General features: G+C 35.6%; 2 protein-coding genes across 14 annotated transcripts in view; one reads left to right on the top strand and one right to left on the bottom strand.

The window, feature by feature from the left end:
• ART3 (ADP-ribosyltransferase 3 (inactive)) overlaps positions 1–24,348 on the top strand; it is a 139,001-nt gene that overhangs the window by 40,585 nt on the left and 74,068 nt on the right. The window lies entirely within an intron of this gene.
• On the bottom strand, positions 11,535–13,702 carry CXCL11 (C-X-C motif chemokine ligand 11). The gene is made up of 4 exons (XM_020894653.2): positions 13,457–13,702; positions 12,746–12,872; positions 12,563–12,635; positions 11,535–12,325 (listed from the first exon to the last, which is right to left on the bottom strand). The coding sequence occupies exons 1-4, from the start codon at positions 13,575–13,577 to the stop codon at positions 12,302–12,304; spliced, it is 345 nt and encodes a 114-aa protein (XP_020750312.1). The 5' UTR covers positions 13,578–13,702; the 3' UTR covers positions 11,535–12,301.

Here is a 24,348-nt window from a genome sequence, read left to right as displayed (position 1 = left end):
ATCTTTCTTTGCCTCTGCTAACACTGTTTTGTCTGGTCTGTTAAGTGTAGCTACAGCTATTCAGCTCTCTTTTGGTTACTGTTAACATGAAATATCTTTTTCTGTTATTTAACTTTTAATGTGTTTATGTCATTGAATATAAATTACATCTTTGTAAAAACTGTACAGTTAGATCATGTTTTTAAAAATCCGTTCTGGAGGATAGTGGCCAAGATGGTGGAGTAGACAGATCCTGAGCTCACCTCCTTTTATGAGCACACTAAAGATCACAACTATCTGCAAAACAACCATCAATGAAAAAGACTGGAACCTGCCAGAAAATATCTTCTACAACAAGGGTGTAACGATGGAATCATAACAAGATGAGTAAGAAGGGCGGATTTGTGATAAAAATCAAATTCCATTGCCCTGGGAATGCAACCCACAAGCCAGAGAGTAATTATATTGCAGAGGTTCTCCCTTAAAAGTGAGAGTTCTGAGCTCCAACACAAAAGATTTCAAATAGCCAAAGCAATCTTGAAAAGGGAAAACAGAGCTGTAGGAATCAGGTTCCCTGACTTCAGACTATACTACAATGGTACAGTAATCAAAACAGTATGTTAACCATCAGGAAAAAACAGAAATACAGATCTATGGAACAGGACAGAAAGCCCAGAAATAAACTTACGCACCTGTGATCAGTTAATCTGCAGTAAAGGAGCCAAGATTATACAGTAGACAAAAGACAGTCTCTTCAAACAAATGATGTTGGGAAAACTGGGCAGCTGCATGTAAAAACATGAAATTAGAGCATTCTTTAACACCACACACAAAAATAAATTCAAAATGGCTTAGAGACCTAAATGTAAGACTGGATACTATAAAACTCTTAGAGAAAAACATGAGCCAAAACACTCTTTGACATAAATTACAGCAATATTTTTTCCACACATCTCTTAGAGTGATTGAAATAAAAACAAAAAATAAATGGGACATAATTAAACTTAAAAACTTCAGCACATCAAAGGAAGCCATAAATGAAATAAAAAGACAACCCATAGAATGAGAGAAAATATTAGCAAACAAAGCAACTGACAAAGAATTAATTTCTAAAATATGCAAACATCTCATGTAGCTCAATAGCCCCCCCCCCAAAAATCCCCCCAAAATGAATAACTCAATCCACAGATGGGCAGAAGGCCTAAATTTCTCCAAAGAAGACATGCAAATGGGCAAGAGGCACAAGAAAAGATGTTTAACTTTGCTAATTATTAGAGAAATGCAAATGAAGACTACAGTGAGATATCACCTTACACCAGTCAGAATGGCCGTTATCAAAAAATCTACAAACAATAAATGGTGGAGAGAGTTGAGGGAAGGGAACCCTCCTACATGGTTGGTGGGAATGTAAATTGGGATAGCCACTATGGAGAACAGTATGGAGGTTCATTAGAAAACTAAAAAGAGAACTACCATATGATCCAGTAGTCCCATTCCTGGGCATATATCTGGAGAAAACTCTTAATTTGGAATGATACATGTACCCCCAATGTTCACTATAGCACTGTTTACAATAGCCTAAACAAGGAAGCAACTTAAATGTCCATTGATAGATGAATGGATAAAGAAGATGTACATACATAACAATGGAGTATTACTCAGCCACAAAAAAAGAGTGAAATAATGCTGTTTGCTGCAACATGGATAGACCTGGAGATAATCATACTAAGTGAAGTGTATCAGACAAAGGCAAATATCATATGATATTGCTTATATGCAGAATCTTAAAAAGATGCAAGTGAACTTATTTACCAGAGAGAAACAGACTCACAGACTTAGAGAACAAACTTATGGGAACTTATGGTTACCAGGGGAAAGGGATAGATGCGAGGTTCAGGACTGACATGTATACACTGCTCTCTATGTCGAACCTGCGCCCCCTGCAGTAGGAGTGCAAAGTCTTAACCACTGAACCACCAGGGAAGTCTCCAGCCACTGTATGTAAACCAGATAATCAACAAGGACCTACAGTATAGCACAGGGAACAGGCCTCAATATTCTGTAATAATTTAACTAGGAAAAGAATTTGAAAAAGAATAGACACACATACATGTATAACTGAATCCCATCACTGTATACCTGGAACTAACACAATATTGTTGATCAACTACGCTCCAATATAAAATTAAAAAAACAAACCGTAAGTTGTCATGTCATTCTTCTGCTTAGGACCTTTCAATAACTTAGTCACATTGAGAATTAAGTCCAGTTCTGTGTCTTGTTTTACTGAGTTCTCTATAGTCTGGTTGCTGCTGATTTCTCCAGCCTCATCTCACATTTTCCCTCTCAGCCACTGTACTCCAGTCACAGAGTCTTTTATACTAGCAGTTTTCTTCATTTGGAATGTTTTCCCCCCTGTTCTTTGCATTGGTCGTTCCTTCTGGACGTTTGGGTTTTATCTAAATAGTACCTTCTCTCTTATCAATCTAGAATATCCATGACCTTATTTTAATTCTCTGGCACTTCTCACTCTCTGATACTTGCTTAGTTTACTTTTTAATGTCTGTTTTGTCTCATTCAGTTATAAACCCTCAAAGAACAGGGACTATATCAGTCTTTTTCAAAGCTCATACCTATCACCTCGCATGTTACCTGACATATGGAGGGTATTTAATAAATACTGGATGGATGGATAGATGTATACATCTTTCCAGACTTTAAGCAATGATGCAAATAAGAGTTATGTATCTTCAAAAAGAATTTCCATTGACTCATCACATGTCTATATTAAGACATGAATATTACTGTTTCCTAGCTTTAGAATCCATGTTTAACCTAAGAAAGCTATAATTTCCCCAGAAGTTGGCATAGATTCAGATAAATAGAATCAATACACGTATTCTCAGCTAACTATAGGTCAAAATGTTTATTTCTAAGACAATGGGGTAAATCAGTAAAAGGTGGTACACTAAAACTTTAAATTATTCTTTGGAGGTTCTCTGCAGTTCTGTACTGAATGAATGAAGGAATGCAGGTCTTTTCAGTGCATATTGCTTAACGTGTTCATTGATGGTTTTGGAAGCAGAAGAATGAGGAGGATTGTACTTGTTTTCATTATTGTCTCTTTGCTTTATGAAGGTAATCAAGCTAGTCTCATGGGATACTAGGATAAGATACAGTGTCTGTCCTTGATGGATTTGCATTCTAATTGGAAAGGCCACAAATATGAAGCAGTAAATATCAATTAAAAAAAAACTGTATGATCAATGACAAATGAGTTAGGTATAGATAATATATGATATGGGGAGGGGTTATGGGTGATTCTATTTATTAAGACCAGTAATAGATGAACCTTAAAGTGTGGATTGTATTTAGACAAGTGGCCAGGAAGGGAAGCATACACAATTAGAGAACCGTCACCAAAAATGGTATAGAGAGATGCTAACCAGCCAATCAGGCAGCTTACTTCAGTCTCGTAGGGTTGGTAATATCTTGTTAGGATTCTGTAGGATCTGGTCCTGAGGTTTACCGGTCTGGAAACTCTCATTTTTTTCTAATCATTCAGGGTAAACATGCTCTTAAAGAGTTATTCTGCAAACCAGATATACAAGAACATAAGATGAAAATTAAAGACAGTTTATTCATTTATATGAAGACCTTCAGTGACCAGAATGATTGAGTCTGATAACCAATTCACCCTTTCCTAGTGTCAGAGTACCTGAGAAGTTGAATTAGTTATCAGGTTGTTTTCTTGTAAAAATAGAATGAAAACAAAGGACTGTTTTCTGCTTGTTTTGATTGGGGCTCTGCTCAGGAGAGAAATCTTTATCAGTGTGATCAGTGTGGAGAACTTGGAAAAAAAAAAAAATCAGACTTTAGAGACAATAGTAAGCCAACTATTACTTGTTACATCCACTGGCAACCTTACATGAATCATGTGAATAAAAATCTAAATAAAAAAAATCTAAATAATAACTTTAAAATTTTATATTTTAATTTTTGCACGGCTTTTTATATATTCACTGTCTTAGTATTCACTGATGTGAGTCTAGTTTTTTAAAGGAAAGAATTAAGGGAAAAAGTACATCTGTGATGTCAGTTTCATTTGCTGTTGGTTTAAGATTAACTGTGGCTTCAGGCCAAAACAAAGTGTCTGCCCTAACAGGCTCGTTACAGACCCGGAAAAAAAAAAATGCTTTCCGAGAAACTAACGTGCTTAGAAGAAACTTCCTAAAAAGTGAGCAGGAGCAGTTCAGTGATTTCCAAAGGCTGAAAATCCTGTCAGCTGATTTACCGTACACCTTGGAAAGTCTGGGAGAGGAGGGTAAAGCTTTGCCCTTCAAAGTTTTGACTGAGTTGTCAAAAGATTCTCCTAGCTAACAGTGTCTGGTAATACTGGTTATACACTTTTGAGTTACCAGTGTGTCTCATCATTCACAGCCAGGGCAAAGTTGGTGACATATACTTAAAATGAGCATGCTTGGGAAAGCCTGCAAATAAATAACTTCTGTTCGTATGCATACTGAAACCATGCAGTGCTTTGCTTTTCTCACACTTAATGGGATGATTAGGTGGTCTGGGTCTCTACAGATAGCAGTGTATAGTTTGGTCTCTCACTTGCTCTGTGAACTTGGACAAACTGTTAGGTAGGTCTGTGCTTCAGTTTTCTCATTTTCAAATATATGTTATAAAATATACCTTTCATATTGTTCTAAAGATGACAGGTTATTAAAAAGGTACTTTAACAAGTCTAAATGAAGTTTTAACTGGCCAGCATTTCAAAAATATAGCCAGGTCTCTGTCCAGGTTTCAGCTTATCTCCTAGGTGCAGCAGGTAGTATTCTCTCTCTAGATGATGTAGTAATTCGTGTGATCAGATGTGTCTGTTGGTCTACAGCACTTACCAGCCATAGCATACCTCTCCTGCTGGAATCATGCAGCATTTAGTCTTAGGAAAGTGCTTACTTAGGTAACCTGTCTTACCTTTAGTGCGTAAGAATACACCATGAATTTACTAAACAAGACACAGATGCTCATTTTTTACTTTTCTTCTTTGTGCGGTAGGCCATAGCCTGAAAAATTTAAAAGAAAAACATTGAAGCCAGAAGTATTGATAAGGAAGAAATAAAATTTTCCATAGAATATTTTTTGCATAGGAACCACCCCTTCAAATTTAGAAATGATTGAATTTATCAACGTAGGTGGCTATAAGATCAGTGTACTACGCTTTCTCCGTCAGAAATAAAATAAGTTTAATGTTATTTTATAAAAATTTACAGAAGCAACAAATTCTTAACATGAATATTAGGAGTGAAACTAACAAAAGGCAAGCAAGACTTGTTTGTAGAAAATGTAGGTGAATTTTTCTAAAATAATGTTGAGATTAAATACAGAAAGATTACCCTTTTGATAAAGTTAAGCAAAACTAAAGGTAAATAATATTTTTGTTTAACTGTGTGTGTATAAATAAAACTAATTTTAAAAAGGCTTCCCAGGTGGTGCAGTGGTAAAGACTCTGCCTGCTAAGGCAGGAGATACAAGAGACATGGATTCGATCTCTGGGTTGGGAAGATCCCCTGGAGGAGCAAATGACAAATCACTCCAGTATTCTTGCCTGGAGAATCCCATGGCCAGAGGAGCCTAGTAGGCTGCAGTCGCAAAGAGTTAGACACAGCTAAGCAGCAGAACACACACACGATTTTAAAAAGCAAGGCAGTGATGATTGCACAATAACATGAATGTATTTAATACTGCTGAGCTGAACACTTAAAAGTGTTTAAGGTAGTAAAATGTTAGGTTATGTGTATTTTACCACAGGTTTTAAAAAAGCAAGGGAAGAAACAGAGTTCAGAATAGTGATTGTCTTGGGGTTGGAAGAAGCAAGGGATTAGGATAGGGAAGAAGCACATGGTTATATTGCTATTAATGTTCTAGTTCTTGATTTGGGTGGTGTGTTCATGGGTCTTCATTTTATGATATATATATGCCTCAGAGGTGACAATGTATGTGTCATCAACTACAGTGATTAATCCAAGTCTATATACCAGTGGTCCACTGAAAAATTAATTGACTGTAAAGTTCTCATTTCAGAGAAAGTGTGAAAATAAGTTTTTATTCCTGGTTCCTCTGGAGAAGAGCAGAAGAAATGTGGTATAATTATGTTGCTGCTTTTCTGAGTTATTTCATACATTGAAAATTGGAAGTTTCTAAGAATCTCAATTGTAGCAATATTTTGGCTTAACAGAGTGACTGATGGATTTAAATCATTGTGCTGTTCAGAAAGGGACTTGTTCAGTCGCTAAGTAGTATCTGACTCTTTGTGAATCTTTTCCAGTGAGTTGGCTCTTCACTTCGGGTGGCCAAAGTATTAGAGCTTCAGCTTCAGCATCAGTCCTTCCAGTGAATTCAGGGTTGATTTCCTTTAGGATTGACTAGTTTGATATCCTTGCTGTCCAAGGGATTCTCAAGAGTCTTCTCCAGCATCACAGTTCAGAAGCATCAATTCTTCCAGGGAAGCCCGAGATCACATCTTTATCCATTCATCTGTTGATGGTCATTTAGGTTGCTTCCATGTCTTGGCTATTGAAAATAGTACTGCTGTGAACACTGGGGAGTGTGTATCCTTTTAAATTAGAGTTTTCTCTGGCTATATGCCCAGGGGTGGGATTGCTGGACCATGTGGTGGTTCTGTTTTTAGTTTCTTAAGGAACCTCCATACGTTTCCTGCAGTGACTGTACCAGTTTACATTCCCACCAAGAGTGCAAGAGGGTTCCCTTTTCTCCATCCTCTCCAGCATTTACTCTTTGTAGATTTTTTGATGATGACCATTCTGACTGGTGAGAGGTGATACCTCTTTGTAGTTTTCACCTGCATTCTAATAATTAGCAATGCTGAGCGTCTTTTCATGTGCTTTTTGGCTCTTTGTTTGTTTTCTTTGAGAAATGTCTTTTCTCCAAAGATTTTTCTTTGGAGGAAGGTCTTCTGTCTGTCTTTGGATTGAGTTGTTTTTCTTTCTTTTATTAATATGTTGAGTTGCATGAACTGTGTATTTTGTAGACTAATCCCTTGTCAATTGCTTTGTTTGCAAATTTTTTCTCATTCTGTGGGGTGACTTTTTGTTTTGTTTATGTTTCCTTTGCTATGCAGAAAGCTTTTAAGTTTAATTAGGTCTCATTTGTTTACTATTGCCTTTATTTTTTATTACTCTAGGAGGTAGATCCAAAAAGATACTGCTGCAACTTATGCCAAAATGTGTTCTGTGTTTTATTCTAAGAGTTTTATAGTCTGGTCTTATATTTAGGTCTTTAATCCATTTTGAATTTCTTTTTGTGTGTAGTATTAGAGGATATTCTAATTTCATATTTTAAGCTGTCCAGTTTTCTCAGAACCACTTATTGAGGAGACTGTCTTTTCTCCATTGTATAGTCTTGCTTCCTTTGCGTAAATTGTCCATAGGTGTGTGACTGTATTCTGGACTTTCTGTCCTATCCTATTGATCTGTATTTCTGTTTTTATATTTCTGTTATGGTTTATGGTACCATAGTGTTTTGATTACTATAGCTTTGTAGTATAGTCTGAAGTCAGGGAGCCTGGTTCCTCCAGCTCCATTTTCTTTCTCAAGATTGCTTTGTCTATTCGGGGTCTTTAGTGTTTCCATATAGATTTAAAAATTCTTTGAAAAATGTCACTGGTGTTTTGTTAGGGATTGCATTGAATCTGTAAATTGCCTTGGGTAGTGTAGTCATTTTGATAATACTGATTCTTCAGTCCAGAAACATGGTATATCTTTCCATCTGTTTGTGTCATTTTCAGTTTCTATAGTTTTTGGAGTAAACGTCTTTTGCCCTCTTAGGTAGGTTTGTTCATAGATATTTTATCCTTTTTGATGTGATGGTAAATAGGACTGTTTCCTTAATTTCTGTTTGTGATCTTTTGTTGTTAGTATATAGATATGCAACAGACTTATATATTAATTTTGTATCCTGCAACTTTATTGAATTCATTGATGAGCTCTAGTAGTTTTCTAGTAGCATCTTTAGGATTATTTTATGTATAGTATCATGTCATCTGCAAATAGTGACAGTTTGCTTCTTTCCAGTTTGATTCCTTTTATTTTCTTTTTCTTCTCTGATTTCTGTGGCTAGGACTTCTAAAACTATGTTGAACAGAAGTGGTGAGAGTGGACATCCTCTTCTTCCTGATCTTGAGGAAAGGCTTTCCGCTTTTTACCATTGAGTGCGATGTTAGCTGTGGGTTTGTCATATATGGCCTTTATTATGATGAGGTAGTTTGCACTCTGTGCCCACTTTCTGGAGAATTTTTTTCATAAATGGGTGTTGAATTTTGTCAAAATGTTTTTTCTACATCTATTGAGATGATCATATAGTTTTTATTCATCAGTTTTTTCCAGTGTTGTGTATCGTACTGCTTTGTGGACATTGAAAAATCCTTGCATCTCTGGCATAAATTCCACTTGATTGTGGTGTCTGATCCTTTTACTGTCTTGTTGGATTCTGATTGCTATTACTATGTTGAGGACTTTTGTGTCTGTGTTCATCAGTGATACTGGTCTGTAGTTTTCTTTTTTGTGGTATCTCTGTCTGATTTTGGTATTAAAGATGATGGCAGCCTCATAGCATGAGTTTGAGAATGTTCTTTTGCAGGTTTTTGGAATAGTTTCAGATGGATAGGTGTTAGCTCTTCTCTAAATGTTTGATAGAAATTGCTGTGAAATCATCAGGTCCTAGACACTTGTTTTTTGGGAGTTTTTAAATCAGTTTCAACTTCAGTACTTGTAATTGGTCTGTTCATATTTTCTATTTTCTCCTGGTTCAGTCTTGGGAGGTGGTACCTTTCTAAAAATTTGTCTTGTTTCCTTTTATCGTTACATTTTATTTCTATAGGAAGTGATGTTGATTTCACTTGTACAGTAGTGAAAGTTTGCTTTTAATGCACATGGAAGCAAAATAAAAGTGTTAAGAAGTTGCTGAGAATAATGAAGATTGATCAGAAATATGGTAAAAAAAAATTTTGTGATGATGGTATGAGAATGACTTGAAGTTTGGCAAATACAGACCTGAGCTATGGCACCATACTCCTTTTCCCAAGCTTTCCTAGTTCCAGTCAATCTTCTAAGCCATCCCCAGAATTATTTAGAATAACTAGGAAATAGTTAGGGTACTTATCTTATTCATGAACATTTAATGAATCCCCATTTTATAGATAGTAAAATTCAAGGTTGTTCAGTTAGACATTTGATATCCTTCATCCTCACTTCAACCAAACTAATTTAATTATTATTTTAAAAACTCTACTTATACTTTTCTACCATTATGCATTCCTTCATGATATTCCTTGATGTAAGTTCCTTTCCCTTAGTTTCTATTGCCATTTAGTTATTCCATTCTTAAATATTTATCAAGAATCCGATATCTGCTAGACAGTGTACTATGGGCTAGGATTATAGTAACTTTCTTACTGAGCTTGCACTTGTGGAAGAGCATATATTAAGCACAAAAATACTTCTTTATTTGCAACAAATAGTGTCATGAAAAAATAGAGTGTTCTGAAGACAAATAGGGAAGAAATGTCATTTAAGCTGAGATGTAAGTGGCAAGTAGGAATTAGTTTAATGAAGAAACGGGCTAAGGGAATAGTATGTGTAAAGGTACTGAGGTGGGAAGGATTTTTGACCCAAGTATTTTAATTATGACGCTGAGAAAGATTGAGGGCAGGAGGAGATAGAGGCGACAGAGGATGAGATGGTTGGGATGACATCACAGACTCAATGAGCATGAGTTTGAGCAAAGTCTGGGAGGTAGTGAAGGATAGGGAGGCGTGGTGTGCTGTAGTCCATGGGGTCACAAAGAGTCGGACACAACTTAGCAACAGAACAACAGCATTAATTCTTTTATGTCTTATTTTTCTGTGAAGAAATTTAAGTATTATATTGTTTCTCAATGATAATATACTGAATCTATGCTGCTGCTGCTAAGTTGCATCAGTTGTGTCCGACTCTGTGCGACCCCATAGACAGCAGCCCACCAGGCTCCTCTGTCCCTGGGATTCTCCAGGCAAGAAAACTGGAGTGGGTTTCCATTTCCTTCTCCAATGCACAGAAGTGAAAAGTGAAACTGAAGTCACTCAGTTGTGTCTGACTCTTCGAGACCGCATGGACTGCAGCCTACCAGGCTCCTCTGTCCATGTCCATGGGATTTTCCAGCCAAGAGTACTGGACTGGGTTGCCATTGCCTTCTCCAACTGATCTATGCTACTTTACTTTAAAAAATATCAAATTTATACTGTAGTTCTTACTCAGTGAATTTTTTTATTTTTAAAGGTATTTAAAAAAATCACTGTAAATAGTCAAATGATAGATCCAAGTTTTAAACCTATCCAGGAAATTCTTATAGAAGTCCTATATCTATATAGAAATTTATGTAGATTTATGATATATACACACATTTATACTGTATATCTATATAATATACCATATAATAAACATATGATTCATGTGTTTATTTATATACAGATCTCCTGGATAACATTTTGGCTTCTCATTATTGCTTGTAGGCACCAGTCAAAAGTTAGTCAGTAGAACTGTTGGGCTCCAGGGGTTCCACCCTACTCTGCTCTTTACTTTTCTGTTCATTCTCTGATCTGTTTTATGGTAGGCTCTTTGATATTGATAATAAGGATATGCAAAAGATGCATTTAAATTGTTCTTTTGTTTTCGAATAAACAAAAATAACCTGATTTTTGGTAATTCTATAAATATTTTAGTTTTCCCAGTGTATAGATGTCTATATAAAGAGTGCTGTAACAGCTAGGGTTTTTGGATCCACACAGAGAAACCAGCTCTGGCTCACTTCAGTGGAAAGGAATTTAATTGGTAGTTGAAGAATTCACAGGAAGACTGAAGAATTGGATTTGGAAAATGTAAAAACCTAAGGGTGCTAGGTGGCAGGAAGGATTATAGCCACAGTCATGCTACAGGAACATGTTAGGAAGTCACCACTATCAGACTTACACTGTTGCTACTGCTGCCTTAAATATATCTTACTGATAGCATCTTTGTGGTGCCTGCTGGAGTTCAAAGTCTAGGGTCGGAGTGGCTTTGCTGAGACCTTGTTCTGGCCACCAGGGAACTCCTTTCTTTGGCTTTTTCTTTTTGGCCTCCTGCCAAATCTCACATAATAAGAAATTTGCCCTGAGTAGGAAAGCAGTTTGAGTGTAGGAAGATCCTTTAAAAAAAATGAAAGAGATAGTTGTCCTTTGCAACTACTCATTAAAATATATTTCAGAACAATTCTTTTCTGATGACAGGTAGCTGTGTATTTCTTGAATTACAAGGTAAAGTTGTTTATGGTATCTTATGTTTCTGGAAAACATATATTTGTTTCTGTTTTAAGGAGAGTTGTGGTAGCTTATTAGAGAAAAATTACTTGACTTTTTCCAAAGTGAAACTATCTTAGATATCTCTAAATTTTATAGTACAGGCATGACTGAAAAATAGATGGGTATTTTTCTAAGACAAAGAATCACAGAAAGTAAATGTGATTGCCAGATATGCACATATTATTTATTTTTCAGTATTTTTCTTTGGTAGACAAAAATATTTCATATTTGAAATGTGTCCGAAGTATTACTATACTTTGTAAGAATGGATAAAACCAAAATTCATGGTTAACACATACATCCTAATTGCTTCAAATATATCAATGAAAAAATGGTTATTTAAAAAATTTAAAACACCAGAGCTACTCATTTTGTTATTAAATATTTGCACTGTTACCAGTTACCATTTGTTTATAATTGTCTTCATGGTACATTTCATGAATTACAGCCTTCTTTATAAAACAAGATGATGTTTAAGGACTTTCTCTCTCTCTCTCTCTCTCTCTCTCTCTCTCTATATATATATATATATATATATATATATGTATATATATATAACTTTTGGGGAAAGGAATATTAATTGACATAAAAATTATTTAAGGAATGATTATTATACTCATGGATGCTTTGACTTATGAGTCATGGTCTTAATTCTAGTAATAATAATATTGTAATATGAAATATAGGTCAAGTACAGACAGATAACTTCTGGAGACAGAAATGCTTTCATAGCCACAGCAAAATAGTTATGAGTATCAAATCTCCTAGAGAGTTTCCTAACCTAGAAATGCGTGAATGTTCATTGCAGCCGGAGGAGAAAGTCAGTTTCCTTACTGCAGAGTTCTTATCTTTTCAGTAGTCACAGTTGTACTTGTTCTAGGTTTTCATATCCTCTTTTCCAGGACTTCATATGTTTTGATATTTTTAAGAATTCTTTCTTTGAATTTTCTGTAATGAGAAAATGAGAATTTTACAGACTTGGACTGTTCTTGTTTCCTAGTGATTTAAGAGTTGACGTGCAAAAATGTGTAGCAGGAAAGGAAAGTTGATCATAACCAGAGATCCCTTATCAGAATACTTTACACAAAATCATAACAAAACCATTCTGCAGTTGTCAATTTTTTTCCCCCCAAAATTTGTCTAGGTTAAAGCAGATTATAAAATGGAAGTAATCTGGTAACCTACCTTGATAATAGCTTTTGCTTGCTTTGACTTGGGATTTAGGCATCTTTGTCCTTTATTTGTTTTCAGGGTGATACTGTTAAGGGAAGGTCCAAAACAGTCTTAAATTTTCAATGGGAAAACATAAGAAAAACAACACAAAAAAGCACCCCCCCAACTATTCCCTTCACCAAGTCCATGACTTACATCACTTCTGTTTTGTCACAGTTATTAGTTGGGTAAATTATAGAGACTTTCTCAATATCTGCCACTTTCACTGCATTTACTCCAGGGCCTATGCAAAGACACCGTCCCCCTTTGAACATAGGGAAGCCTAGAACAGATTATAGCATCAGTTACTAATACATTTAATTTGCAGCAGTGGGCTCTGTTTTATAATCTTGATGAAGAATGTGAGCCAAGTTTTTAGTGATGCTTGAGATAGTAATTTGTCAAATAGCACTCAACACTGCTGTTAGAAGGAAAAGAACTTAAGTAAGAAGTTGACAGTTTTCTCTTTAAATTTGTAAGCATACCATTAAAGAATAAAGGGAAAAATGAAAGTTTATTAGAGATCAAGCTTATTTGCCTGTTGCTTTTATGCTCAAGAACTTTTCCAGAAAGCTAATAACATTATCTCTTAAAATCTTCTTGACAGACGTTTAAAACTATTCCTAAAGGCTCTTGTCAGATTTTGTAGCTAAATAAATTCTGTTAAACTTATCATCTCTAGTTTCAGTTAAACATTTCCAATATTCTCTGCCAAATCTGTAGCAACTGCTAATGTTTTAGGATAAATAAAAATTCATTGTATATTTTGAGATAAAAGTGAAAGAAAAGACATTTGAAGCATTAGAAAAGATATTTGAAGCTTTAGAAAAGACATTTATAGGTTGAGAAATAAAAGATACCATATACCTTGAACAATTGCAGCACATAATATCACAGCCAGGACTGTAGCCATGACCCTCACACTCATGCTTGTTGCTGCTGCTTTGGCTTTGATATTCTTCTTGGGGGGAGTAGAAAAGCAGATCATGGAAGAGAATTCTTACTGGCATATGTAAGGCACTTTATATACCAGCAGTCCTCTTATGGCAACAGGAATTTCCCTCCTTGAGTCATGTTCCTTTCTTCCAAGAGATTCTGTTTTATTCTCATCTACTGTTCTTCCTTTTGTTACAGTATTGAAAGTAATATGAATGTGAAAGCACTCTGTAGACAGTAAAGAGCTATATAGAGTATTCCCAGCTGGGAACCAGCCTTCCAGTAGCATTTCCTAGAAATGTATTTGTTTAATTGGACTACCCTGGGCAGTGAAATTCTGATTGCCATTCATTCTTCCTTTCAGGAAGATTGTCTTCCAATTTTCAGCCCTTTCACCTTCCATCCTTCACAGAACTATATAAAAGAACATTCTTTATAATAAATTATACAAAAACAACAAACAAACAAATAAACAAAAAATAACAAATTACATTTTTGCTTTTAAGTCCAAACTCTTGCATGGGAGGCCTATTTTGTTTGACATCAAATGACCTTTTATTTCAACTTATTTATATTTTCTGACTGTAATTGTATGTCTGAAGAAGTCTTCTAAAGACCTGTACTTCCGAATTTATATCCATTTACTTTTGCATGTTTAACAGTTTTTACATATATGTATTTCTCAAGCATTATTATTTAGTACATAAAGTTGTGTGAATTGTGGATTTTTAAAAAACAGTTCTTTCTCATGCTGTGTTTTTATTTCTTGGATTCTACTTTGATATAATCCCGTTTTCTTTTTATCTTTACCGTTTCCTGTTAAGGGGCTTCCCTGGTAGCTTAGCTGGTGAAGAGTCCACCTGCAATGCAGAAGACCCTGGTTTGAAGATTCTGGGTTGGGAAGATCCCCTGGAGAAGGGAACAGTTACCTACTCTAGTATTCTGGCCTGGAGAATTACATGGACTTGTATAGTCCATGTGGTAGTAAAGAGTTGGACCTGACTGAGTGACTTTCACTTTGACTTCATGTTCCTCTTAAGCTTTCTAAGTCTATTTGTTGTAAATGTCTTTTGCAAACACTTCAAAAATCATATCAAAGGGATTTTTAATAGGTGAATGTAATTATTTACTATGTAATTGGTAATCTGTAAGCTTTATAAAATGCTTTCTTGGTGTTTCTTTTCTGTCTTTATGTTTCCTGTGATTTCTTTCTAACTTTATATTTTTTAACATTTTCTTATGTGATCTGAACAGAATACAGTGTTTTGTGCTCTGCTAGTAATCTTAATTTTTTTTAACTTGACTTTTTCTGGTAATTTACATCAACTATAAATAGAATCTGGTTCCTCCCTTTGTAAGATGAGAAAAATATCTGTATTAAAACCTTTCTTCCTGTTTCCTAGTTTTGTATTTTCATATGATTATTTCACATTACTTAACTTCTTATTTGAGGATTATCATTACATTTTATTCTGAAATCACATACTTATTTAGATGTGTGTGTCTTAAGTCACTCAGTCATGTCCAACTCTTTGTGACCCCATGGACTGTAGCCTACCAGGTTGCTGTGTCCATGGAATTCTCCAGGCAAGAATACTGGAGTGGGTTGCCGTTCCCTTCTCCAAGGGATCTTCCCAACCCAGGGATCAAACCCAGTTAGTTATCATGCATTGCAGGTGGATTCTGTACCATCTGAGCCACCAGGTCCTACAGTTATCAATCATTCAAGTCTTTAAAACCTCTTAGTCTTTATTTTAATTAATCTCAAAGTAGTTGGAATATTATTTCTCTTTCTCATTCAACATTTTTCTCACAGGAAAACAAATACAGTAAAAGGAATATGTTCTTGGATTTCATAAATCCTTATTGATTATTTTTTCTTCAAGTTCTTAGATAATATGTAGAACCAAAATTATGCAGAGTTGGTTTTGTGCTTTAATCTTTTTACTTCTTTTTTTGAGCTATACAAAAAGTAAACTTAATTAGTCTCTGGCAGGTACTAATATGGATGCTTTCTCCTTCCTTCACACTCCTTCTCTTTTTACTACCTTTTCCTCCCAGGGTCCCTGCCTTAAAGATTACTGGAAAGCACCACCCCATTCTGTAGTATCAGTAGTTCATTGTTCATTCATTTATTGGACAAATATTTATTTTATTACATGCCTAGCACTCTTTTGAGTATCAAAAACAGAGCAGTGGACTAAGCCAACCAAGTTCCTTCTTGTGTATTTAAAGGTTTTCAGTGTTCTAATTTATTGCAAAAGGCAGTCTGCCTCATTTCAAACATGTTCTGTAAATGTGTGTCTTTAGCCCTATGACTTCTTCTGACCTAAACACTATTATCACATGAGGAGGATTAATTCTTTGAGAACATCCCCTTCTCTAGTGAGTTTGAGAGATTCCCTCTTATTTCTATCATATAATATGGTTCCTTTAAGATGGAATGCACTTTCCTCAGCTTTCCTGAATCCTTTCCTTCTTTTAAGTTTTGATACCTTCATAAAGTTTTCTTTAATACCTTGATTTCTTCTGGCTTTCCTTATAGCATTTACTGTCTGTCTAGCTGTATCTAGAAGAAGTATAATGATTAACCACACACTTAAGTTTAAATATTCTAGCAGCCACATTTAAGACATTTTTTGTCTTCATTATTTGGCCTTGTAGTGCAGCTTCTGTGGTCCTAGTCCTCTGACCAGGGCTTGAACTCAGGCCTCCTCCAGTGGGAGTGCAGAGTCCCAGCCGCTGGTGCTGTGCTCACTGCTTCTGTCGTGGCCGACTCCTTGCGACCGTGGACTGTAGCCCGCTAGGCTCCCCCGTCCATGCGATTCTCCAGGCAAGGATACTGAAGTGGCTTGCCATGCCCTTCTCCAGGGGAGCTTCCCGACTCAGGAATTGAACCCATATCTCTGGTGTCTCCTGCATTACAGACAGATTCTTTATTCACTGAACCACTGGACTGCCAGGAAATTATCTTTAGTAGCTACATTTAAGAAGTTAAAATAAATAGGTGACATTAATTTTAATAATGTTTTTATTTGGTTTAAAACATGAAAGATTATCATTTCAAGGTGTTCAGTTCAGTTGTCGCTCAGTCGTGTCTGACTCTTTGCGACCCCATGAATCGCAGCACGCCAGGCCTCCCTGTCCGTCACCAACTCCCAGAATTTACTCAAACTCAGGCCATTTCAAGGTGTAACCATTATAAAATCATTAAGTGAGATTTTAATTTTTTTTCAGTACTACACTTTTAAATTAGACTAGCCACGTTTCAGATGCTTAGTAGCCACATGTGTTTAGTGACTACCATATCAGACAGTACTTGTCTAGTTATTCATTTAGCATATTATACTACCTTGATACTATATTTTAAATAAAGATGGGGATGGAGGAAAGAATAGATACTATGTTTTTTTATTTTTTTTAGTTTGTTTTAGAAACTTTTCTAAATCTTCCTAGTCCTTTTGTTCTTTCTCTCTTCACTAAGTTGTTATGTCTCATTGCGTCTTCTCTTTGATTAAGCAAGACAAAGATTAAACTTCATTCTCTTTCTTTTTAGTAGTGTTTGCCTTTTTTGTTGTTGTTTCTGGAATTGAACTACTCTAAGTTCATCCATTCAAACAAGTTTCCCTTTGAAGGAGAATCCCATGTATGTAGTTCTTATGATTAATTGCCAAAAACCTTTGCAACTTTACATTTCTATAATCTGATTCATATGAAGTTTTAGTTATGATTCTCAATTATGCAATTAATACAGAGTTTTAAAGTGTTTTCAAATGGGGAGAGATTTGTGTAAGGCAGTTAAAAATAGTTCCCAACTCATCATTTATCAAGTCTTTGAATAATATATTGTTTGCAGAAAAAATTAAGAGTGTTTTGGTAGTTAAATTAATGAAAAGTGGGTTAGAAATGAAACAGTTCTCATTTATTATAAAGCAGTATAATGTAGCAGAGGGCTTCCCAGGTGGCGCTAGTGGTAAAGGACCCACCTGCCAGTGCAGGTTAGACTCAGGTTCCATCCCTGGATCAGGAAGATCCCTGGAGGATGGCACAGCAACCCACTCCAGTGTTCTTGCCTGAGAATCCCATGCACAGTGGAGCCTGGCTGGCTGCAGTCCATAGGGTCGCACAGAGTCAGACACGACTGAAGTGACTTACCATGCATGCATAATATAACAGAATCCTGTTGTTTTGAGTTTATAGAAGGCAGATGACTCACTCCTGGGGTAGAGTTTGCCACACATGTATAAGCACCTAAAATAATGTGAACAGGTTGAACAGATTGATGTAGTCCTTAACTTTTAAAAGTACACTAGTACAAAACCTGATGCTCTTTTATAGAGGGATTAAGGCTTTTAGGGAGCTGCCAGTGGAGTTTTTCAGAAACCCTTAATGTAATTCTACTTCTGTGATTTTCCTTTAACATTAATAAATACCTTTTCCAGAAATCAGAAGATCCTGCCAGCTATATTCAAGGCAGCTATTAGGCACTGGGCAAGGCTGTATTTTTTCCAAAATAAATTTGGGGAAAAATGGTATAAACAATAAAAAAATCATTATGGCATTAAGGAGTAGTGTATATTTTATTGCTATTTGAAAGCATTCCACAGAGATAATGAATTTTTTCTGAGTTATACTTAGTCTCCTTCTGGGACTTTGGCATAAGATGTTTTCAAAATGTAGTGTAATGTAATCTGGCATTTGTAAATGAGATGTACAAGAACTCACATTTCATAAGGATGATTTCATCTGTGATATGCACTGCCCCAAACATTGCAGTCTCAAATACATGCACAAAAGAAGGGCCAGTTTTCAGTGGCCTCCATCTCCATACTGACCCAACTGACCCACTGCTAGCCATATACTTTTCCTCTACTTTTCAGAATGATAGAAGGAATCAGAACCTGATGCACCTTGCATGAAAGATGACTGAATTCTACCAAATTTCTGATGTCAAAGGAGAGACAGTTATTGGTACTCTGAAAGATGAGCACAGAAAGAAAAAAATGAGTTTTTAGCTTTCAGTGATTGAAGATTTCAAAGTTACTGTCAGTTCAGTTTATTTTACTTTTTATCTGTGCCTTTTTGTGCTAGTCAGACACAGGCTACCTGTATCTTGTTCCTGAAGTTGGATGGCTTCCCATTGTCTTAATTAAATTTATTGCAAAGGAGAGGGTTTCCTGGAACAGCTAAGCTACAGGTGATTTATTAAACTGTAACTCTTTGATTTTCTTGGAAATAAGATTTCAATCTACCATTCTTCTGAAAAGGAAATTTAATGTTTTACAGCCGTTATTCACTGTTTTCAACCTGTTTGTTTTATGTGGAACCAAACTTATTTGCCTTGGAATGTTACTTTTTGCCAAGTTGATTTTATTAAAGTACAGTTAAGAAGTGTCAAAGAGAAGCTACTTAATTTGTTTTCACAATAATTCAGAAGGAAACAAAGAACATGGGTTTGAAAGTGAATTGCTTTCCTTTAGAATTTTAGGTATGATTTTAAGACCTCATATGTTAAAATTTAGAAGACAGAAGTTCTATTATCTCAGTTCTGTTATCTCACTGAACAGATTATCAACCCTCTTTTCCATGTCCTCTGTATTCCTCACAGAATGTTTGCTTCTATTTGAGCCAGGAGCAGTGGGTTGTATAAAGCAGCTTCAGCATCACCATAAACTTCAAAGACATCATTTTTCTCACAACAAAGGCATCTCTATTCATGGCCTTAAATTGGTCGCCTGGAAAATGACTGCAATCTACAACTGCCAGGTCAATGTGGACGTTCATGTTAATTTTCCAAGTTGGAAAACAACATGCTTATTGTTAGGGGATAGAAACATGTGAGAGATTAGCTATGAGCAACTTTACAAACAGCTAACTGAAAGAAGCTTGATTCAATAAAAGGAAGAAAAATTGTGCAGTAATCTCCCTTATTATTAATTCAGGTTTTCTGCTACTCAGAAAAGCTGAAGGAGAGGAAATAATAGATCTGGCAGATACTGTTTCAGAGCTAGTTGGAAAGAGTGTGCACCAAAAGATCTTGCATGGAGAGATGAGTCCTGCATGTGAATGTTAGAGGAGCTATGTATGTAAGGTATGAAGTTGCACTGGATTTGTTTGTGTTGTTTAGAAATAGGACATCTAAAATGGTGATCTGTAAGAAGCATTTCAGTACACATGGCTTGCCAATTTAAACTTAAAATGTAATGTTTTAAAATAGAAGATAGAATGAGGAATGTGAAGAAAAGAACTGGAAGGACCTTTTTTAGTGCAGATATTTTATTTCCTATATTATCTTGATACTTAGAATAAATGAATGTCTTGGAGTCAAAGCAAGAACAACACTTAAAAATATTTAGATAGGCTGTGTATTGTTTTTATTTTATAGATTATGTTGAATGCTATTTCCCTTTTTAATAAAAAGCCAACAAAAGTAATCTAGCTTACTTTCCATGATTCTTGCTTCTGTAGTCTTTTAACGTGTGTGTAGGTGAGCAGTAAGAGGTGTGGTCAGGGAAACAGCTCACTCCTCAGCTCTGGTTTCCTCCCTCTCAACCTTGCACCTGTGCCAGCTGGAGGTAGCAGGGTGGTGATGGAGACCATGATAATTGTCATCATTTGTTGGGTGCCTGCCATGTGCCAGGTATTGCACCTAGTGTCTCACTAGTCCTTGCAGCAATTCTGTAAGAGCACCAGTATCTTCTTTTTAAAGGTATGCAGAAAGAGTTACATTCTATAAATTATGTAACACTTCCTGAGTCATTTAACACATTTAATAAGTACTAGAGTCAGAGGGCAGCAGCAGTGAAAAGCCCTACTCTAATTCCTTCTTCTGTGATGAAACAGGGAAGTGAAAGGCAGTCTCAGAGGTTTGACTGTTAACTCCAGATCCAGACCTCCCTAGAAAATAGAAAGCTCAAGAGTATTGAAGTAGAGGACTAAATATGGAACAATTCAGGATATAAATAGAATCTGAGGTTTCTGGTGAGAGAAATCAGAAAACCTTGACAAAGTCTAGAATCCCATTTAATTTATATTTCATTGAATATCAGGAGAATGATTATTGTGACTTCTTAAAACTTAACCTTTGTTAGTAATGTTTTTACTCTTATTTTCCCATCATGACTACTAGTAGTAACCATTAGAAAACTTGGCTTATTATAAGGAAAGAGAAAAAAGCCTGTTTTTTTTTCATTAATTAATTAATTTTAATTGGAGATTAATTGCTTTACAATATTGTGGTGGCTTTTGCCATACATTGACATTAATCAGCCACGGGTGTACATGTGTCCCCCATCCTAAACCCCACTCCCACCTCCCTCCCCATCCCATCCCTCTGGGTTGTCCCAGTGCACCAGCTTTGAGTGCCCTGTTTCATGCATCAAACTTGGACTGGTGATCTGTTTCACATATGGTAATATACATGTTTCAGTGCTATTCTCTCAAATCATTCCACCCTCACCTTCTCCCACAGAGTCCAAAAGTCTGTTCTTTATATCTGTGTCTCTTTTGCTGCCTTGCATATAGGGTTGTCATTACCATATTTCTAAATTCCATATATATGAGTTAATATACTGTATTGGTGTTTTTCTTTCTGACTTACTTCACTCTGTATAATAGGCTCCAGTTTCATCCACTTCATTAGAACAGATTCAAATGTGTTTTTTTAATAGCTGAGTAATATTCCATTGTGTATAAGTACTACAACTTTCTTATCCACTCATCTGCCGATAGACATCTAGGTTGCTTCCATGTCTTAGCTATTGTAAACAGTGCTGTGATGAACACTGGGGTACACATCTCTTTCAGTTCTGGTTTCCTCAGTGTGTATGCCCAGAAGTGGGGTTTCCTTGATTATAGTTTCCTTTGTTATGCAAAAGCTTTTAAGTTTAATTAGGTCCCATTTGTTTATTTTTGCTTTTATTTCCATTACTCTGGGAGGTGGATCATAGAGGATCTTGCTGTGATTTATGTCAGACAGTGTTTTGCCTATGTTTTCCTCTAGGAATTTTATAGTTTCTGGTCTTACGTTTAGATCTTTAATCCATTTTGAGTTTATTTGTGTATATGGTGTTAGAAAGTGTTCTAGTTTCATTCTTTTACAGGTGGTTGATCATTTTCTCCAGCACCACTTGTTAAAGAGATCGTCTTTTCTTTATATATTTTGCTTCCTTTGTCAAAGATAAGGTGTCCATAGGTACATGTGTTTATCTCTGGGCTTTCTATTTTGTTCCATTGATTTATATTTCATTCTTTGTGCCAGTACCATACTGTCTTAATGACTGTAGCTTTGTAGTATAGTCTGAAGTCAGGCAGGTTGATTCCTCCAGTTCCATTGTTCTTTCTCAAGGTTTCTTTGGCTATTTGAGGTTTTTTGTATTTCCATACAGCCTGTGAAATTATTTGTTCTAGTTCTGTGAAAAATACCATTGGTAGCTTGATAGGGATTGCACTGAATCTATAGATTGCTTTGGGTAGTATACTCATTTTTCACTATGTTGATTCTTACTGATCCATGAACACGGTATATTTCTCCATCTATTTGTGTCATCTTTGATTTATTTCATCAGTGTTTTATTGTTTTCTATATATAGGTCTTTTGTTTCTTTAGGTAGATTTATTCCTAATTATTCTTTTCTATATATAGGTCTTTTGTTTCTTTAGGTAGATTTATTCCTAATTATTTTATTCTTTTTGTTGGAATGGTGAGTGGGATTGTTTCCTTAATTTCTCTTTATGTTTTCTCATTGTTAGTGTATGGGAAGGCAAGGGATTTCTCTGTATTAATGTTATATCCTGCAACTTTACTATATTCACTGATTAGCTCTAGTAATTTTCTGGTGGTGTCTTTAGAGTTTTCTATGTAGAGAATCATATAATCTGCAAACAGTGATAGTTTTACTTCTTCTTTTCAAATCTGGATTCCTTTTATTTCTTTTTCTCTGATTGCTCTGGCTAAAACTTCCAAAACTATGTTGAGTAGTAGTGGTGAGAGTGGGCACCCTTGTCTTGTTCCTGACTTTAGGGGAAATGCTTTCAATTTTTCACCATTGAGGGTAATGTTTGCTGTGGGTTTATCATATATAGCTTTTATTATGTTGAGGTGTGTTCCTTCTATGCCTGCTTTATGGAGAGTTCTTGAATGGATGTTGAATTTTGTCGAAGGCTTTTTCTGCATCTATTGAGATAATCATATGGTTTTTACCTTTCAATTTGTTAATGTGGTGTATCACATTGATTGATTTGCAAATATTGAAGAATCCTTGCATCCGTGGGATGCACTTGGTCATGATGTATGATCTTTTCAATATGTTGTTGGATTCTGTTTGCTAGAATTTTGTTGAAGATTTTTGCATCTATGTTCATCAGTGATATTGGCCTGTAGTTTTCTTTTTTGGTGGCATCTTTGTCTGGTTTTGGTATTAGGGTGATGGTGGGCTCATAGAATGAGTTTGGCAGTTTACCTTCCTCTGCAATTTTCTGGAAGAGTTTGAGTTGGATAGGTGTTAGCTCTTCTGTAAATTTTTGGTAGAATTCAGCCATGAAGCCATCTGGTCCTGGGCTTTTGTTTGTTGTAAGATTTTTTATTACAGTTTCAATTTCTGTGCTTGTGATGGGACTGTTAAGATTTTCTATTTCTTTCTGGCTCAGTTTTGGAAGGTTAGGCTTTTCTAAGAATTCACTCATTTCTTCCAAGTTGTCCATTTTATTGGCATATAGTTGCTGATAGTAGTCTCTTATGATCCTTTGTATTTCTGTGTTGTCTGTTGTGATTTCTCCATTTTAAATTCTAATTTTGTTGGTTTTTCTCCCTTTTTTTCTTGATGAGTCTGGCTAATGGTTTATTTTATTTATCTTCTCAAAGAACCAGCTTTTAGTTTTGTTGATTTTTGCTATGGTCTCCTTTGTTCTTTTTCATTTATTTCTGCCTTAATTTTTATGATTTCTTTCCTTCTACTAACCTTGGGATTCTTCATTTCTTCTTCCTCAAGTTGCTTTAGGTGTAAAGTTAGGTTATTTATTTGATTTTTCTCTTGTTTCTTGAGGTAAGCTTGTAATGCTGTGAACCTTCCCCTTAGCACTGCTTTTAGTGAATCCCATAGGTTTTGGGTTGTCGTATTTTCATTTTCATTTGTTTCTAGGCTTATTTTGATTTCCTTTCTGATCTCTTCCATGATTTGTTGGTTATTCAGAAGCGTGTTATTTAGCCTCCATATGTTTGTATTTTTAATAGTTTTTTTCCTGTAATTGACATCTAATCTTACTGCATTGTGATCAGAAAAGATGCTTGAAATGATTTCAGTTTTTTTGAATTTACTAAGGCTAGATTTATGGCCCAGGATGTGATCTGTTCTGGAAAATGTTCCGTGTGCACTTGAGAAAAAGGTGAAATTCACTGTTTTGGGGTCAAATGTCCTATGGATATCAATTAGGTCTAACTGGGCCATTGTATCATTTAAAGTTTGTGTTTCCTTGCTAATTTTCTATTTGGTTGATCTATCCATAGGTGTGAGTGGGTTATTAAAGTCTCCCACTATTATTGTGTTACTGTTAATTTCCCCTTTCATACTGTTCACATTTGCATTATGAATTGAGGTGCTCCTATGTTGGGTGTATTATATATTTAAAATTGTTACATCTTCTTCTTGGATTGATCCTTTGATCATTATGTAGTGCCCTTCTTTGTCTCTTTTCATGGCCTTTATTTCAAAGTCTATTTTATCTGATTTGAGTATTCTACTCCTGCTTTCTTTTGGTTTCCATTTACATGAAATATCTTTTTCCACCCCTTCACTTTCAGTCTGTATGTGTCCCTTTTGAGGTGG

The sequence above is a fragment of the Odocoileus virginianus genome, chromosome 29 (assembly GCF_023699985.2).
Source record: "Odocoileus virginianus isolate 20LAN1187 ecotype Illinois chromosome 29, Ovbor_1.2, whole genome shotgun sequence".
Taxonomy (NCBI): Eukaryota; Metazoa; Chordata; class Mammalia; order Artiodactyla; family Cervidae; genus Odocoileus; species Odocoileus virginianus.
Note: the sequence above shows the minus strand (reverse complement) of the source record. Positions and strands in the feature narration are given on the sequence as shown.